General features: G+C 35.3%; 3 protein-coding genes across 27 annotated transcripts in view; 2 read left to right on the top strand and 1 right to left on the bottom strand.

The window, feature by feature from the left end:
- Positions 1-8496, bottom strand: part of LOC110109348 (histone deacetylase 8) — a 16923-nt gene extending 8427 nt beyond the window's left edge. Inside the window, exons 1-5 of one of the 25 annotated variants that reach the window (XR_002304571.2) lie at positions 8202-8496; positions 7272-7852; positions 6258-6365; positions 3172-3291; positions 2589-3065 (exon numbers count right to left, since the gene is read on the bottom strand). Coding sequence is in view for 11 of the 25 variants with exons in the window: in XM_028700718.1 (XP_028556551.1) it covers positions 6262-6564; positions 7272-7852; positions 8202-8466 (1149 nt within the window). In the remaining 14 variants the exon portion in view is untranslated. Of the gene's footprint in view, positions 1-1719; positions 1739-2588; positions 3292-5664; positions 6565-7271; positions 7853-8201 lie in introns of those variants that run through there. The other 24 variants (XR_002304570.2, XR_002304572.2, XR_003703042.1 and 21 more) reach the window with 24 other exon arrangements.
- On the top strand, positions 25-1587 carry LOC114581179 (uncharacterized mitochondrial protein AtMg00810-like). Its single transcript, XM_028700724.1, has one exon. The coding sequence runs from the start codon at positions 73-75 to the stop codon at positions 1066-1068; it is 996 nt and encodes a 331-aa protein (XP_028556557.1). The 5' UTR covers positions 25-72; the 3' UTR covers positions 1069-1587.
- Positions 8497-17526: 9030 nt separating the features above from the next.
- Positions 17527-17982, top strand: LOC110109351 (40S ribosomal protein S24-1-like). Its single transcript, XM_028700716.1, has one exon. It carries the CDS (start codon positions 17551-17553, stop codon positions 17965-17967), a length of 417 nt encoding a protein of 138 aa, XP_028556549.1. The 5' UTR covers positions 17527-17550; the 3' UTR covers positions 17968-17982.
- The last annotated feature ends 301 nt before the right edge of the window (positions 17983-18283 follow it).

The following is an 18283-nucleotide window of genomic DNA, read 5'->3' as shown; positions in this document are numbered from 1 at the left end:
TGGAACACAAAATTAGATGAGTGTTTAATATCCCTTGGTTTTAGAAGAAATTCTCAGGAGCATGCCGTTTACATGAAGCATACTGAAAAATCAAGTCTACTTGTGGGAGTCTATGTTGATGACTTGATTGTGACAGGTTCTGATGTTCAGTGCATTGAAGAATTCAAGGCTCAAATGAAGGTAAAATTTGATATGAGTGATCTTGGCTTGTTGAGTTTTTATTTGGGCATTGAAGTGATACAGACTGATGATGAGATAAGATTATGTCAAAAATCTTATGCATTAAAGATCCTTGAAGATATGGGAATGGCAGATTGCAATCCAGTGCAAACTCCTATGGAAGCCAGAATCAAGCTTACCAAATCAGGTACACATTCTTTGGTAGACTCAACTCAATATAGGAGTATTGTTGGTAGCTTGAGATACTTGACTCATACACGGCCAGATATTATGTATTCTGTTGGAATTGTGAGTAGATTCATGGAGACTCCTAATTCTGAGCACCTTGCTGCTGTGAAGAGAATTTTGAGGTATGTGAAAGGGACAACAGAATATGGTTTGGTGTATCCAAAGAGGCAAACAGAAGGAGGACTAATTGGCTTTAGTGATAGTGATCACGCAGGAGATATAGATGACAGGAAGAGCACTACTGGGATGGTCTACTTTTGGGGTCCACATGTGATTAGTTGGGCTTCACAGAAACAAAAGATAGTGGCTTTATCATCTTGTGAAGCAGAATATGTAGCTATCACTTCTGCAGCTTGCCAAGGAATATGGCTTAGTCGCTTACTAAGTGAATTGAAAGGGGAAGCAGAGAAGACAGTGAAGTTGTTGGTTGATAACAAATCTGCGATTGCTATGAGCAAGAATCCGGTGTACCATGGAAGGTCTAAGCATATTGATACTCGCTATTATTTCATCAGAAGTTGTATTGAGAAGAAACAGATTGAAGTGGACTATATCAGAACAGAAGAGCAGTTAGCTGATATATTCACCAAGTCTTTGGGAAGAATGAAGTTTATAGAGATGATCAAAAATATTGGTCTGAAAAGCTGCAAGTTTGAATGACAAGATTAGGGGAGGCAATGTTAATCTAATCTTTGTCATTTGTGTTAATCTTATGTTTAAGTGTTTTAACTGAACAACAGTTATTATTTAGTTTTTAAAAGCAATAACTGTATAACAGTTATTTAGTTTGCTTTGTACCGCCATTTCCTCCTCCCTCTGTATTTTTAGGCTATAGTTGCTTTTGCTTTTTATATATATAGAAGAGTGCAGGTTTTGTAAGTAAGAAGAAGAAAACAGTTTTTCTTTTTGAATTGAATAGAAGGAAAAGTTTGTGTGAAGAGAAAAACGGTCCAACAGATTTTTTTTTCTTTCTCTGCTTTGTTTTCTTGTTCTTTGCTACCGGTATAGATCCTTCCAAACAATGCTCTCCCGCTCCCAGTCTTCATCCTGCCTTTAGAACCTCCACAAGAACAAGCAGAAAGCACTATTTTAGGGATTTTGATATTTTTTGAATATTCTTTGCATGATTCAATGGAGGGCAATGAAACCTACTCTGTTGATCATTTGTCACCAAAAAGTTCCGCGTTTTCTCTATTTTGATAGTTTTTGAAAATTCTTTGCATGATTCAATGGAGGGCAATGAAAACCTACTCTGTTGATCAGTTGTCACCAAAAAGTTCCGCGTTTTCTCTAGAGATTGTTTCATCCACTATTCAGTCTGAAAGCTTAACTGCCAAATTGAAGAATATTTCTATGAGGAAGAACTTGTGCATCCAAAGTGTCCAGCAAGCTCTAGAAATGTTAATGTTAAAAAGTGCAAACCAACAATCTCTCCAGGCATTGATTTTGAGTTAAAGCATTCCTCTAATGCTTAGGAAGTACAGGAGTCTGCTATCTTCGATATGGTAGAGCCACTACAACTAGGTTTTGAAAAAAAACAAAAAGCAATTCAATCCTTACCAGCCTCTTCATCTAGTTCTTCGCCTCCAACCCTTCCTGCACTGCTACAGAGCATCACAAGCGTGGCAGTTGTCACAATTTCCTCGACTCAACTCAGCTACAGTACCAAAGGGAAATTGCTAACTAGAAAAACCTAATCATTGCCGAATTCTAGCACAATAATTTCACTAGCCAGATCCCTGACTCAGGTCAACTGCTCTGTGGTCTTGTTTCAAACCCATCTCCTCAACCCCTCAACAAGTCAACAACCACAAGAGACTCTAAGTATATTCCTCCCCTACATGCTTCATGGCTTCATCAAGTTCTTGATCAAGCCGAAATTCAATTAAGGGCATCGGTGATGATTGATATGTATGCAAAATGTGGACTCATTGATGATGCCCAGCAGGTCTTTGTTGAGATAGCTGACAAGGATGTTTTATTTTTACAGCACGATGATTACAGATCTTGCAATGCTTGGTAGGGCTGATGAAGCATGTTTAGGGTGATGGTATGGCAAGACTGGACTTTTGTTTTGTTGCTGGGAAATGGTAGGCTAATGAAGACTCGTGATGAAGAGACCCTCAGTTCCTTTGAGGGAAGTAATGTTCCCCGTTCCGTTGAGGGAAGTAATGTGAAGGTTTTTTTTTTTTTTTTTTGTCCAAGAAATGCTCGTTGTGTTGTGTCATGAGCTTTATTGGAGGGATTGATCTTTCTGATGGAGGTTATGTTAAGTCTCGAAAACATCTAATTTTCGATCTAGGAGGACTAATTGTAATATCAACATCTACCACCATCTCGATAATATCTCGATGGAGTCAAACTTTTCTGATGCAAGGGGAGTATGATTTGAATATCTTAGTTATAATATGCTTAGGGATTAGCATACCCTTTCTTGTCTTATAATTCCTATTTGTTTTTGTTGCTTTTCACTTCCAAATTACATTTTTAGTTATAGTACAAAACTACCTATTTTTAAATTGTTCTATTACAAAGTTACACATAGGTGATGTAAGGAGTCTTGTGGCTCAATTAATGATGAATATTATAACTTTTGAAGCCTTTGAGCTTGTATTTGGTTCCTTGTCTCTTCTAGCTGGTTCTCTTCCGCCGATCTACTGCATCACAAAGCATAGATGTACAACCAAACAATATATTCATGTCATATAACTCTTCATATAAAACTTGCAAAACTGCATATCTAATATATTGGAGTTCCCTTACATGGTAATCACAGAAGAACACCACAGAAAATTTTGTTGTTTAATTCCACAGATAATGCAAGGATCAAGTCCGCCACATCAATTCCAATCATCAGAGGAGATACTACTGGAGTGGAGCTGGCTTGAGAAATAGCATCAGAAAGCCCAGAAAAAATAGTAAAGCTAGTTCACAGTGGTCCAAGGCTTCTTAAATTCATAGGACAGAAATCAAGCCGCAAGGCCAAACCACAATTATTTTTAGGGGAATTTATAAACATACCATTGAATTTTTGTATATTTACATATCTAACACCTTAATGTTTATATTTATTTATCTAAATACTTAATTCTTAAATCATTTCAAAACGTCACTAATACTAACTTATTTAAGGAGAATTAAATATTTTCATCCATATATTTTTGATGTGCTTAAGAAATTAAGGTGTTGCATAAGTAAATATAAGATTTTAGAGGTTAGATTTTTAAATATATAAGAATTTAGTGGTATGTATGTAAATCTCCTTATTTTTAATCATTTGATGCATTTGTATTATTTTTTAGGCATGTTTTACACTCCTTGAAAGTTAGCTATGTTTCGACGCATTTATTCATATGAATTACCATACATAAGAGTAGTGCGATTTACCCAGAGGTTGCGAACCAACATGACATCTTAATTTCTATGGTACATGTATAATAGAGATGTTGAAAATATATTGACTTTCCTACGTGTTATTACATGCCTCTTTTTAGTCCTACCTAAATCAAATTCATAATTTAATTATTTGAAATATTGAATATGCTATCATTTTACTTTGGTCCAGCATGAACAAAGTCCAAAGCACTACAAAAACAAAATCAATCAGATCAAGGAAATTTAGCAAATAACATATAAACAAGAAAGATTAAGGAAAATAAGTAATCTAACATATGAACATGACAGATTCCACCAGAAAATAACATAGAAAGAAAGATGAAGGAAATGCCTTAGAGTGTATTTTAGCATAATTTCTTTACTTTGGGAATAAAATTTTAGTGAGAAAAAGTGAGAGTTGGGTACTTGTCTATAAAGGATGTTGGATCTTGAGAGGAAGCTTGAGCTTCTTGATTAAGAGAGAGAGGGAGAGAGACAGGGAAGAATGGAAGAGATGGAGAGGATTTTGGAGGAAAATAATACTATAGTTTTATTGAATTTTCCCCTAGATTTACAACAAGTCATCAACCTATAGCATCTATACATAGGTATCGAACACGGGTGTGGTGTCTTGTAAAATAACCTAATCTAAAATTAAACCAATTCCTTACAAAGGATTAATCGACTTTATCAGACTAATAAATAAAAATCAACTAAATAATACAAAATAATTTTCATAAATCAACTTTTATGAAGTGAAAACTATATATTGATGTTTAATTTATTTTAACATGCAGGAACTCAAGCAAGGATTCTCAGCTCAGCAGCACGCAACGGTAGCCGCAAAGAACCTGAAGATTTTGATGAGGAAAGGTAAAGAAGAAAAGCTATAAGTACAGGCCATTTCCCAAAATGGAAGTAATTTCTCTAGGTAGGAGGAATGCTTTGATGCAGATTACATTCTTCAGAGCTATTGGATTTCTACCTGGAGTTATCAAATCAAGAGATTTTAAGACCAGAAGGTTAATGGGTCTAGATCACCATTCCAGAATCTCGGTTACCTCTGCTTCTGATGAGATATCAGAAGGTTCAATTGATTAATCTGTGGTGGTTGTTTTAGTTTCTTAGGATATTCTGACATAATTATTTTAAGTTTAAATTTTTACCCCATGATGAAATATTCAAACTGCATTTTAGGACAACTTGTTTGAACAAATTAGCATTATTCATATTTGAGCAATTCAAATTTAGCAGGGGTATTATAGTTTTTTGTAATGTGATAGGAAGACAACTATTGAAGATTGATTTCTTGTGATATTTTTTCAAATCCCTTTGGTTGAACATTTTTTCAAGTAAAATTTATAAAAGTTTTTTAATATGATACATTTTTTTATCTTGCTTTATATTTTTCTATCCCGCGTTATAATTTATTTTGATTAAATCTGAAAAAATGAATATAGTTAAGCATATCTTAGGGCATCTCCATCTGAAAAATATATTTTCCACTTCAAAACACATTAACAATCATATCAAACAATAATTCATCTCTAACGGAACTCCATTTCTAACACAAAAAAAAGAATATTCTGTGTATATTATTTCTCATCTCTGTTTTTATGTTTATGAAGGAGAGCATGGGAATAGCATTTGGTTGCCATCCGGGTGAATAGTGCGACGCCAATATTGACATCATACTGTTCATAGTTGAGGTAAAATGCAAAAAAAATGTTTTCATTTTCCATTGGGATGAACGCTCATGAGAGCTGTAAACGGATGAATGGCGTTCAGAAGGAGATGCCCTTAATGCACTCATATCGACATGCCTACAACTTAATATTATTAAGATCCATTAAGCTTGTACCAGATCCATAGGGGTCCATGGAACTCAACTTCATAAGACACTATTACAAGATCCAAAATAAGACACTATTGGAAGATCCAAAAAGAATTTGATATACACAGCTTAAACCTTACTGGACATAGTCGGCTTTATGATTCAAACTAACCTCTGGGTGATAATAGTGACGTCCCAACAATTACTCCTTGTTCTGCTCTCACTGGAATACACAAATGAATGGATATTTTGCTCCCATCTTTATAAGAAGTGCAGCACAATCTAAAAAGCCGACTCATAACAAGCTTTCTTGGACGTCAAAGAGCAGATATAGCCGTTTAAATCAAAAGTAAGGAATGATCAACGGGAAGTTTGTACTAAGAAAGCAAATATCAAGCATTATAAACATTTATGACGCATGGAAAACAAGAGAACCAAAAGACGAGTATTAACTGTTATGTAATTTGATGCATGTGAATGAGTAAATAGCAAATGCTAATATGATTTCTCACAAGGTGAGATCTTTAGAGATATAACCAGCTATGAAATATAGGTATTCTCAGACGGATGAACCACTTTAAATGTTCTTAAGAAATAAATCATGTTAAGTAGGGAGGCATAGATGTTCTAAGAGAAATACCTACTCAAATTTCCTTCAAGAATGGGATGTTATCTTTCCAGTGCTGCTTAATACTATTAACAACTTCAACAGTGAAGCCTTTGTCTTCAGGGTAGTAAGCAATAGGATCTGCCAAAAGAGGATCTGGAAGATTTAGAACACCTTCAAGCGTTGCATGGAGGCAATATGCCGAGTATGTAACATGGTAACCGCCTTCTTGAACAACCAATAGACGCCCATTGGAGTGCTGATCAGATAGAAGGCGGGATAGTTGGCCAATCAGCCTAAAACCAGCCATGGTCAAGCATTGCCTTCCATTTGGATCAAACTGAAAAACAAAATTCAGCGCAACAAAAAGAGTAGTCCTGTTGCAATGCACTTGAACATGTTTTTCATTTTGAGTGTATGTAGACAATTCATCAAGATAGGTGAGCATATAGTAAAACAAAATTGATCAAAAAACTATACAATATGGATTAAGTTTCTCAATTACCACAACTATTATTTGAAAGGGAACAGGGCCTATAATAAGAGTCCAAAAAAATGTTTTTTTCATAATTTCCCTGATTTTTCCAAATTCTTCCATCTTGTAAATATATTTAAATTTTTTATAAATTAAAAAAAAATTCGAACTTTGTAGACAGGTGAACATGTCAACTTATGCTTTATGCCTTGAAAACATGGAGGCTTACTCAATCTTCAAACTTTACCATGAATGATGTAGCCATCCTTTTATTTTCTCTATCATTCCCTGTAGAGCTTTCTTAGACATTCAAACTAAGGGCTGTAATATCGTTAAACATGTGCTTTATTGCCCTTCATTAGGGAAAAGTCTAATCAGGCCGTTCCTTTAATAATTCAGAACGATCATCATTAACAAACATTCATAATTTAAATTTCAGATGTTTGAGCAAACAGGATTTTTTTGTTCACCTTCAAATATTTTGTGAAACACTTGGTAACTAATAGAATAAGCTACAGAAAAAAGCAGCTGTAAAAGAGAAAACAGAATGGAAAATCTATATACCAACTCACCGCACTTGAATCTTGCCCGACAACCAAAATGACAACACCAGGCTTAAACTCTTGAACAGCTGGAACAACCAACTTATTCATTGCATAAACGTACCCCTCATCACCTGTTCCATTGGGTAAAGGTATGTTTAGGTTGTATCCAAACCCATCACCTTCACCAGCTTCATCAATGTCTCCACTTTGAGGATGTGATGGTCCCCAAGAACCATGATTCATATGAAGGGAAATCGTGAGAACCTTGTTCGAGCGATAGAAACCCTCTGCCGTACCATTTCCATAATGGACATCAACGTCAATTACCACAACCTTTTGGCAGCCAGAGTCAAGAGCAAGTTGAACAGCTATACCAGCATTGTTCAGAAAACAGTAGCCATCAGCACGACTGGGCTGCGCATGATGACCAGGTGGCCGCACTAATGCATAAGCAAGCTTCCCATGACCGTCAAGCACATACTTCATAGCTTCTAAAGTGGTTCCAGCAGCAAGAAGACAAGCACCCCATGAACCACGATTTAGAAAAGTACCCGAACATAGTTCTTTAGCACCTTCCTTATCAGCCTGGATAAGTTCACCTATGTATTCTAGTAACGAAGAAATGTAACAAATTAGAAGTTCATCAATAAGCGAACAATACTTTATGAGAATCTACGCAAGCACGACAATAGAAATATAGGAGATGCCAAGTTTTTTTTCCCAAATTAACTATCCTGAATGGGGATTCATTGGCTACATAAGCAATTAAGGCAGTGGATCATTGGATATGACCAAATTTAGTACAAGTCAGCAGATACTATGCACAGCTCCACATTACAATATTTGACCAAATTTAGACAACTTATACAAAGAACTCTTCACACCTTTCACATCTCACTTTAAATAGTGGAAAATTTGACACAGGAACCCTAGAGAAAGGGAAGAAGGGAATGTTACCGGATGTGTGGAAGGAGAGGAGCTCGGAAATCTGGGCAGGTCTTCCGGAATGCCAGGAGATGTATGGAGAGATTGGACCCTTGCGGAGGATGGAGACCATGTTTTTCACTCGATCTGCGTTCTCTGGATGCTTCTCCAACACCTCCAGGAAGCCAGGATCCTGGCCTGTGTCAAAGATTCCGGTGCCGGCGTCGTGGCTAAGCATGCCCTCGTGCCAGAAAACGTGCAATAGTTCGCGAGAAAAAGCAGATGAAGAAGGATCCATGGTGAAGTTGGTTAAGCGGAGAAAATAATATGAGTATAAGTAGCTTAGACGCAACTAGGTGTAGCTGACCCAGGCCGGCTCAGCGAGGCAAGTTTATCAAGTTCGTGAGTCAAGTTCGAATTTGATAAGATTCGGTTCATAAGCTCACAACCCGGCTCGAGTTCATAAGCTCACAACCCGGCTCGACTCGCTAATAATATTTTTAAAATAATTTTTTATTTTATTTATTAAATTTCAACCTGCCTAATCCCGCCTAAAAATTTATTCTAAAATTTTTTATCATTATTCTCGCCTAATCCCCCTCAAATTTGAAGTGGACAATGCTCAAGGCGATTGTGTCTACTCGTGTTGTGTGCCCATGAGATGAGCGTGAAAGCGACGATGGGTCTGGATCACTTGCGGAAAATAACGGGCAGCGAAAGATGCCAGACTGCCTGAGGTTCGCATGTTGAAATAGCGGGCAAATTCGAGCGGCTCGACGAGCCCGTTTCAATGTTCTGAGTCGAGCTCGACTAGAGTTCAAGCTCGGTATTTGACTCACGAGTCAAGCTCGACTACACTCGTTTACACCCATAGACGCAACTCACATGTATGGTTGGTTTCTAACCTTGTGTATGTGATATGTGTGTAAATTTATTTAAATTGATCTAAATATTAAAAAAAAAAAAAGTATATCCAACTTAGAGCCTGAGACACTACCTAATAATCACCCAGATCCTACGAATATGATTAAATCCTTTAATAGACAATTATATTTTTATCTACACAATTAATGTTCAAATCATATTCGAGTCCAACCACCAATCCAAAAATACTTGATTTGACCCACAATGAGAATTAGAAAGGGAAAATCTTTAAAAGGAGCTTGACCATAATTAAAATAAACAAGAGGAGCTTATAAAAATAAAAATACTAAGAAGGATCAAATGCCATAAAATATCAAATTCAGTGGTTGCATATTGACAAATAGGAGAAATTTTTCATGTATTCAACAGAATACGATAGAATGTTTTTCGGTATTTGGTTGAATACAGTAGAACATTTTCTTATTCAACTAAATACCAAAAATATCCTCACATTTTCCCCTGACAATTTCATTCGGGGCGAGATTCGCCAAAAATTTTATCATGCAGTGGCCAACAAATTGAGACAATAATTTTTAAGGGATTCTAATTGGTCATTAATTCCCATTTAGCAATGTTGATTCACCATTTAACCAACAAGAACATCAAGATCAGTATAGTATTTCAACAAATGATTCTATGCTTTTTATTGTCGACTTAGGCTTCGTTTGGGACGGCTTTTTTACTGCTTCTTAAAACAGCTTTTTAGTCCAAAAATAGAAAATTTTGTACTAGAAAGTCGCTTTAAGAAGCAGTTTTAAAGCCCTCCCAAATGAAATCTTATAATGATTCTATAACATCATGATAGAGGAGCAAAAAAAATGCATAGAGTTCGTCAATTTAGAAAAAATTCTTGTCTATAAAAAGAGTTCACCCATCCTTGGCTAAATTTTTAAAAGTAGTTTAAGGTTTTGTTTGGGATGAATTTTTTACTGTTTTTAAAAGTAATGTTTTTGTACAAAAATTTTAATTTTTGTAATAGAAAATTATTTTAAGAAGCAGTAAAAAAGTAATCTTAAATGAAACCTAATACTAATTAAAATTTGAAAACATAGTGTAGATAAAATGAAATTTGAAAAAGAACAAATACGCTAATGCGGACTACATATTATGGAATAATTTCTATATTTATGAGAAAACAGAAAACATTTCAAGTTGGAAATTATAGGTTATAATTCTAACATTTTTTTATTTTTTTAGGTTTCTCAAAATCAAATTGGATTCATGCCGGGTAGGTTGACTATGGAAGCCATACATTTATTAAGAGGTTTGATGGAGAAATATAGAGAAAATAAGGAGGATCTACATATGATATGTATTGATTTAGAAAAAACATATGATAAAGTTCCGAGATAAGTGCTATAAAGATATGTATGCATGAGCTATTACTTGTATTCAAACACAAGGTGGTTTGACCAAGTATTTCCCTATTTCGGTTGTGTTACATCAATGATTAGCCTTAAGCCCATATCTTTTTTCTTTAGTCATGGATGTTCTCACTAGACATTTACAAGAGGATGTACCTTTGTGTATGTCTTTTGCTGATGATATTCTTCTTATTGATAAGACTAGAGAGAGTTGAAGGTAAACTTGAATTATGGAAGTCAACCTTAGAGTCTAAAGGTTTTCGCTTGAGTAGATCTAAAATGGAATATATGGAGTGTAATTTTACTAGTAATAGACCTAGTGAGGTGATTGTGACTTCGGGTGATCAAGTCATTAATAAAAGTATATGTTTTAGATATCTTGGATCTATGGTTCAGAGTTATGGTGAAATCGATGAGGATATTATCAGCAGAATTCAAGTTGGATGGTTCAAGTGGAGGAATGCATCAGGCTTTTTGTGTGATAAAAAAGTGCCCCTCAAACTTAAGGGAAAATTCTATAGATGATGGTTGGCAATTAAAAGAGAAGCATAATACTAAGTTAAGTGTGGCAGAGATGAGGATGCTCAGGTGGATGAGTGGCTTTACCCTTAGAGATAGGATACGAAATAAGCATATACGTGAAAAGGTTGGAGTAGCTCCAATAGAAGATAAGATTAGAGAGAGTCGCCTTAGATGGTTTGGATACATAAACGGCGGCCTTTCGATGACCCGGTTAGGAAAGTAGAGGTATTAGATTTGACTTATGATAAGAAAGGTAGAGAAAATACTTGGTTAGAAAATATTAGAAATGATCTTTTTTTATTAGATTTAAATAAGAACTTGACTTTTAATTGGATACAATGGAGAAAAAAAGATTAATGTAGCTGACCCAACGTAGTGGGATAAAGACTTAATGTTGTTGTCTTTTTTATGTGATTTGAAGTTTTTTTTTTTTTTTTCAGTTTCATAAGTGTAGTAATATTTAAGTTTTTTTTGTAATAATCGCACTTGAATAGTTGTGCTGATTTAAGTTTGTGAATGGTAATTTTTCAGCTTTGTAGTTGCATTTAAATTTTTTACTTTACTTAATTTTTTCAGTTTATGTAATTATCTTAATATTTCATAATTTAAACAAAAATGATTATAATAATTGATACGTCACCAAAAATCGACTTGATCCAGCATGAATCTCGAGGAATATTTGAGTTGGAAAATTCCAAAATTAAATTCAAGATCCTTTGAACTTCAACTTCAGCAAACATATAGTAAAACTTAATGTCTCGAAAAGATGAATCCAACAATACGAAAATCAGTCCAATACGAGCCCAAATGCGACCAAATCGAGGGCATGAAGCCTATTTAAAAGATTCAAAGCAAAATTTGAATGATCAAATGATATCTAATGATGGTATGATTATAGTCAAATCGAGCAGCTCAATGAAACGAATCCAACGAGCCCAAAATCGCTTAATTCTGACATCATATAGGAACATAAATGCTTGAAAAATGTTTTTTGATCGAGGGGATCGATATGGGTCATATGAGGGAGCACTCCGAATTCGCCCTAAATCTTCTCCATATTTATGAGACATGTCACCCTAAAAAAATTGTAAATAGAAGAAGGGGAGGCTTGGAGCTTGGACCTTTGGCGGGAGATTGGAGAGAGCTTTGACGCTTCAAGAGCTCCAATACTACCACCACCGAACCTTCATCGGTTATCGTCATACCATCACCTGGTCGCCTACTATTGTTGGACTTCCACTCGACCATCGACCGATGCTGAACTTCCACTGGCCACCGACCATTGCCAGACTTCGACCCGGCTGCCGACCACGTTCAGACTTTTGATCAACCATCATTAGACCATCACCTGGCCGCCAACCTCCACTAAACTTACACCCGACAACCAACCGTCGCTGAACTTTCGCCCGACCATCCCTCGTGCCACTGTCACCCATCGACCACCACTAAACTACTGCCCGGTCACCGTTAGCCGCCTGACTTCCACCCGATAATAAATCACTATCAAACTACCACATGGTCGTTAACCATTGTCGAACTTCAACCTGACCATCATCGGATCACTGCCTAGTCGCTGACCTCTATTAGACCACAGTCTGGCTGCCGACAACCGCCAGACCACCTCACAGTCCGACCAATCACTATCGCCCGCCGACTATAATTCTTTCATCCATTATCGTCCGTTGACTATAGTCTCATCGACCACTATCTATGTCAGTCCTTCTGACCACTATCACCCATCGATTACGATCCCACTGACCTCTCTTCGCCCACTGACTTTGGTCTCTCCAACCACTGTCACCAGATGACTGCGGACTCACTAACCAACATTGTCGCTAATTACAATCCTTCCGACCACTATCGCCACTGACTATGATCCTTCCAACCACTTTCTCCTGCTTACTACTGCTCCTACAACAACTATCAGCTACCGACTACGATCGTTTCGACCTCCCATCGACTACCAACTAAGGTCCCTCTTACCATTGTCACCTACTAACTATGGTTCCTACGACCTTCGCCACCTACTGACCATGATCCCTCGGACCACCATATCCCATTGACTATGGTCCCTATGACCAACCTCGTCTGTCGACCACGGTCCCTATGACCTTTACCACTTGCCAACTATTATCCCTCATATAGTTGTCTCCTACCGACTATGGTCTGTCTGTCTACCATCGCGCGCCGATTATAGTCCTTTGACCACAGTCGCCCACTGAATATAGTCCCTCCGACCTCCTGTAGCCTGCCAACTATGGTCCCTCCGACCACAATAGCACTCAAACACTATTTTCAGAACAACTCTGATATCTCTAGATTCTTCTAACTACCACCATGTAATGTGTTATATATAATGTACACAAGCCAAAGCCTTTTTCCCACAAAAGGGCCTCATTTGTAATCAACAATAAACACTAGTTAAACTAGTTCAACTGTGTTAGGCCCTATCGTTTTTCCTCCTTTTATGGTTTTACACACAAAAAATTTGGTATCGTTTATGACTCTCGAACCCCTCTCTCTTTATCTATATGTGTGCTGAATTTTTGTTCAAAGCTAAGACATTAAGCTCTTTCTTTCTACCACCGTGAATATTCTAGTCTACAACAATAATCCTATTAAATTTAATAAAAAAAATCATTCTTTGCCTTCATAAAATCATTTCTTCAGGCTAATAAAATTGACCCATGTTAATTTTTTCATATATTTAAGTTCTTATTTTATTCATTAAAATCAAGAAGATTATTTTTTTAAAATTAAGAAATAATAAAATTTGATTTACAAAGTATTGTCCTAGATAATAATGATGTTAATGAGAGGATTCATATTTATTTTGATTTCTTTTGCTATTAATGTTTATGAGTTAAGCATACACCTAATCTCTCGCTTGATAATTTAAGATCAAACATATATGTTATACTTCATATCATATTACTTTATATACATTTTTTTAATATTATGTAAAGGTTCAAAGGGATCTCTAAGATTTTTTTAACATTGACCTCTTTAATGCCATTGAAGAAAATGATAGAAAATAAAGCAACATAACTAGTTAATACCTTCATATTTTTCATCTCAATCAACGATATATGGTAGTATCACTACTAAAAATTTGGATTTTTCGCAGCAGATGTTAGGAGCGGTTTTAAAACCGCTGCCAAAACCGACTTTTAGAATCGATTTTTACCGCTGCTAATTATACCGGTTTTAACCGGTGCAGATAGCACCATTTTTTTGACACACCAAAAAACCTTTTAACACCGGTTTTTACCGGCACAATTCTGGTTGCGTGCAGCGGTTATAACCGCTGCAATAGCTAGCGATTCGGATTTGCTACCCCCGCCGGTCGTGAAACCGCAGCGAAATGTCGTTGCAGCGCATACTAAATACAGCGTATTTGTAGCGGTTTTAGAACCGCTGCAAAGAAAATTGTGGCGGTTAAAACCACCACGATAGCTCAAAATTTGTGCTGCGATTGCCTTATTTTTTGGTAGTATATAGATAATAGTTATAAATATAGGAATAGTATGGGGATAATTTTGTTAAACATTTATAGTTTTGGAAGAGCGTATTTCAAGCAAAAGCACATTATTCGTGGTATCAACACCTGGCTATTTTTATTGCTATAAAGATAGATTTGTGCGATTTTATTTATAAGTGTAATGTTGTATAATAAATGAGAATATTGCTTCATTTGGGATGGCTTTCTTACTTCTTCTTAAAGAATCTTTTTAGTAATAAAATTTTATTTTTTGTACAAAAAAACTGACCTAAGAAGCAGTAAGAAAACCATCCCATATAAAACATATATAAGATTTAAAAATTCATTTCAATATACATGGGAAAATATATAATTTTGGTAAACATTTGTTATCACGCACAAATTTTATGCTATATATAACCATTTTTTGTTGTCGTTGTCATGTTATAGAAACTTTGATTTTCGGTGGGATGAGTCTAAAAAAAGTTAGATATGGTTTAAGAATAACGCCGTTGTATAAATAATTAGAATTACGCAAATCTTAAATCAAATTTAAAAGGTTTGAGACTCATCTTAACAAATTTTTTGATAGAATAATTTGATATAAACTTTTCAATTATTCTATTATATTTTCATAATATAAAATATTATAATGTGCAACCCTATTATTCTTCTCCCCATAAATATAACATGGAGTTCTATTGTTCCACCTTTCCCATCCTCAGGAGTCACCTTCTCGCCGATTTCTCTCATTTACAAGCGGCACGAGCTTTTCCTGATCAGAGGGAGGAAAAACAATGGCAGATTCCAAAGCAGTTACCATCAGGACCCGAAAGTTCATGACTAATCGTCTTCTATCGCGCAAGCAATTCGTGATCGATGTTCTTCATCCGGGAAGGCCAAATGTATCCAAGGCTGAGTTGAAAGAGAAGCTAGCGAAGCTGTATGATGTTAAGGATCAGAACTCGATCTTTGTGTTCAGAGAGAGATATATATATATATATATATATTTATTGGCATGACTAGTAAATATAGTAAAGATCAATTACATGTTGGGAGTGCTCCATCAAACGGCTTAAAAGTGTCCAAATTACTAACGTATAGCATCATGGCTATGAAGAGAGCTATTAGAAGAGGACAAAAGTGATCAAAATGATTAAGGCTCGTTGTTAATGGTAGTCTTCGAAGAGGAATGTGGATAGTAATGAGCCAATCTTAATTCCAAAGCAAGGAAATGATACCAAACTTTATATGCTAGTTGGGTAAATACAAGACATTTTTAAAGTTTTTAATTTATGCAAGAAATTAGATAAAGCCATACAAACTTTTTGAATTTGCACCCATTATTATATTATATAATCATAAAAATCTTGTACAAGAAAGAGCATAGTAACCGTCCTCGAACTAGCTATCAAGAGATGTGCAATCATAAATGCAACCAAAAGACAAAAACAAAAAAAAACCTATTTATATATTTCAATAAAAAGTATAAATGTTAATGGTATTTAATATAAAAATATTATCAATTCTATTAATTTATTAAATTAAATTTATTTTTCATGCATTTAGTGCTCAAACATAAAATATTGGTGGTGTGGCGTAAAATATATAAATAGGCAACTTTTTTATAGGGTTGAAGACTTGGTTTTTAGCAAAAGAATTGCAATGTTGAGTTGTATCCACCCAATTTAGATGTGATAAAATGGGTATTAGTTATTGCTGCATTTATATATATCAGGCATGTCATTCATCGTCTATCATAATCATCTCTATCATCGAAGGCCATCTCAAATATTGCCATTGCAAGTTGTGTGTAAGCCACCTCTAGAATCATAGGTATATCTGCCTCCACCTTTACATGTCCTCTAACATAGGATACATCTCCCTCTTCCTCTGCAAATATTCCAGCTAGCTTTCATAATTTCATTGTTGCAATTCAACTGCTATTGGAACATTAATATTCCACCACTTCATTGGGAACCTCTTCAGAAAGGTAAGGATGAAGCAACCTCTCTTCTTAGCGATTACTATAAAATCAAACCACTCATTTATTCACACCTTACGGTAGATCTTCATGGTGAATGTGAAATTATTATGACATCCCATATAAGTTAAGATTTGATATGTGGGGATCCCAAGCATTAGGCTTATGAGATTCTTAAGAAGATTGTGCGATATTGATTGGAACATAAGAATTTTGCCTACATTGACCTCTTTAATGCCATTGAAGAAAATGATTGGAAATGAAGCAACATAACTGGTTAATACCTTCATATTTTTAATCTCAATCAACGATATATGGTAGTATCGATAATAGTTATAAATATAGGAATAGTGCATGTGAGGCAAATTTTGTTAAACATTTGTAGGTTTGGAAGAGCGTATTTCAAGTAAAGGCACATTATTCGTGGTATCAACACCTGGCTATTTTTATTGCTATAAAGATAGTTTTGTGCGATTTTTTTTATTAGTGTAATGTTGTATAATAAATGAGAATATTGCTTCATTTGGGATGGCTTTCTTACTTCTTCTTAAAGAATCTTTTTAGTAATAAAATTTTATATTTTGTACAAAAAAGCTGACCTAAGAAGCAATAAGAAAACCATCCCATATAAAACATATATAAGAATTAAAAATTCATTTCAATATACATGGGCAAATATATAATTTTGGTAAACATTTGTTATCACGCACAAATTTTATGCTATATATAACCATTTTTTGTTGTCGTTGTCTTGTTATAGAAACTTTGGTTTTCGGTGGGATGAGTCCAAAAAAAGTTAGATATGGTTTAAGAATAACGTCGTTGTATGAATAATTAGAATTGCGCAAATCTTAAATCAAATTTAAAAGGTTTGAGACTTATCTTAACAAATTTTTTGATAGAATAATTTGATATAAATATTTCAATTATTCTATTATATTTTCATAATATAAAATATTATAATGTGCAACCCTATTATTCTTCTCCCCATAAATATAACATGGAGTTCTATTGTTCCACCTTTCCCATCCTCAGGAGTCACCTTCTCGCCGATTTCTCTCATTTACAAGCGGCACGAGCTTTTCCTGATCAGAGGGAGGAAAAACAATGGCAGATTCCAAAGCAGTTACCATCAGGACCCGAAAGTTCATGACTAATCGCCTTCTATCGCGCAAGCAATTCGTGATCGATGTTCTTCATCCGGGAAGGCCAAATGTATCCAAGGCTGAGTTGAAAGAGAAGCTAGCGAAGCTGTATGATGTTAAGGATCAGAACTCGATCTTTGTGTTCAAATTCAGGACGCATTTTGGCGGTGGGAAGTCTACTGGGTTTGGCCTGATATATGATTCTGTGGAGAGCGCTAAGAAGTTTGAGCCCAAATACCGACTCATTAGGAATGGATTGGCCACAAAGGTGGAGAAATCAAGGAAGCAGATGAAAGAAAGAAAGAACAGAGCTAAGAAAATTCGTGGTGTGAACAAGACCAAAGCTGGAGATGTTGCCAAGTCGGGCAAGAAGAAATGAATGATGTATTCGGCTACTAATGAGATTATAATTTAAAATCTTTTCGTTCTTTGAGTGATTTTTTATTTTAGAACTATTTCATTAGTCTTTTATAGTTTGTTATGTTAAATCTCTTCTACGAATATTTTTTCAGTACCTATTTGTTGTTAATTGTATGACTTATATATGAGCACTTTGTTTAAAAAAAGGGGGAAAAGTCTAGCTCGACCCTAACAAGGTCAGCGAGATATCCTTGGCAAACTCATGATAAAATATTGGGAAGTTGGTAAAATATAGTTTTATTATTAAGAAACCTATGAAGATTAACTACATATCT

This window comes from Dendrobium catenatum, unplaced genomic scaffold (genome assembly GCF_001605985.2).
Source record: "Dendrobium catenatum unplaced genomic scaffold, ASM160598v2 fragScaff_scaffold_1579, whole genome shotgun sequence".
NCBI lineage: Eukaryota > Viridiplantae > Streptophyta > Magnoliopsida > Asparagales > Orchidaceae > Dendrobium > Dendrobium catenatum.
Note: the sequence above shows the minus strand (reverse complement) of the source record. Positions and strands in the feature narration are given on the sequence as shown.

Coding starts and splice junctions, on each gene's coding strand:
- LOC114581179 (XM_028700724.1), top strand. CDS start 73: ATGAAGCATACTGAAAAATCAAGTCTACTTGTGGGAGTCTATGTTGAT.
- LOC110109351 (XM_028700716.1), top strand. CDS start 17,551: ATGGCAGATTCCAAAGCAGTTACCATCAGGACCCGAAAGTTCATGACT.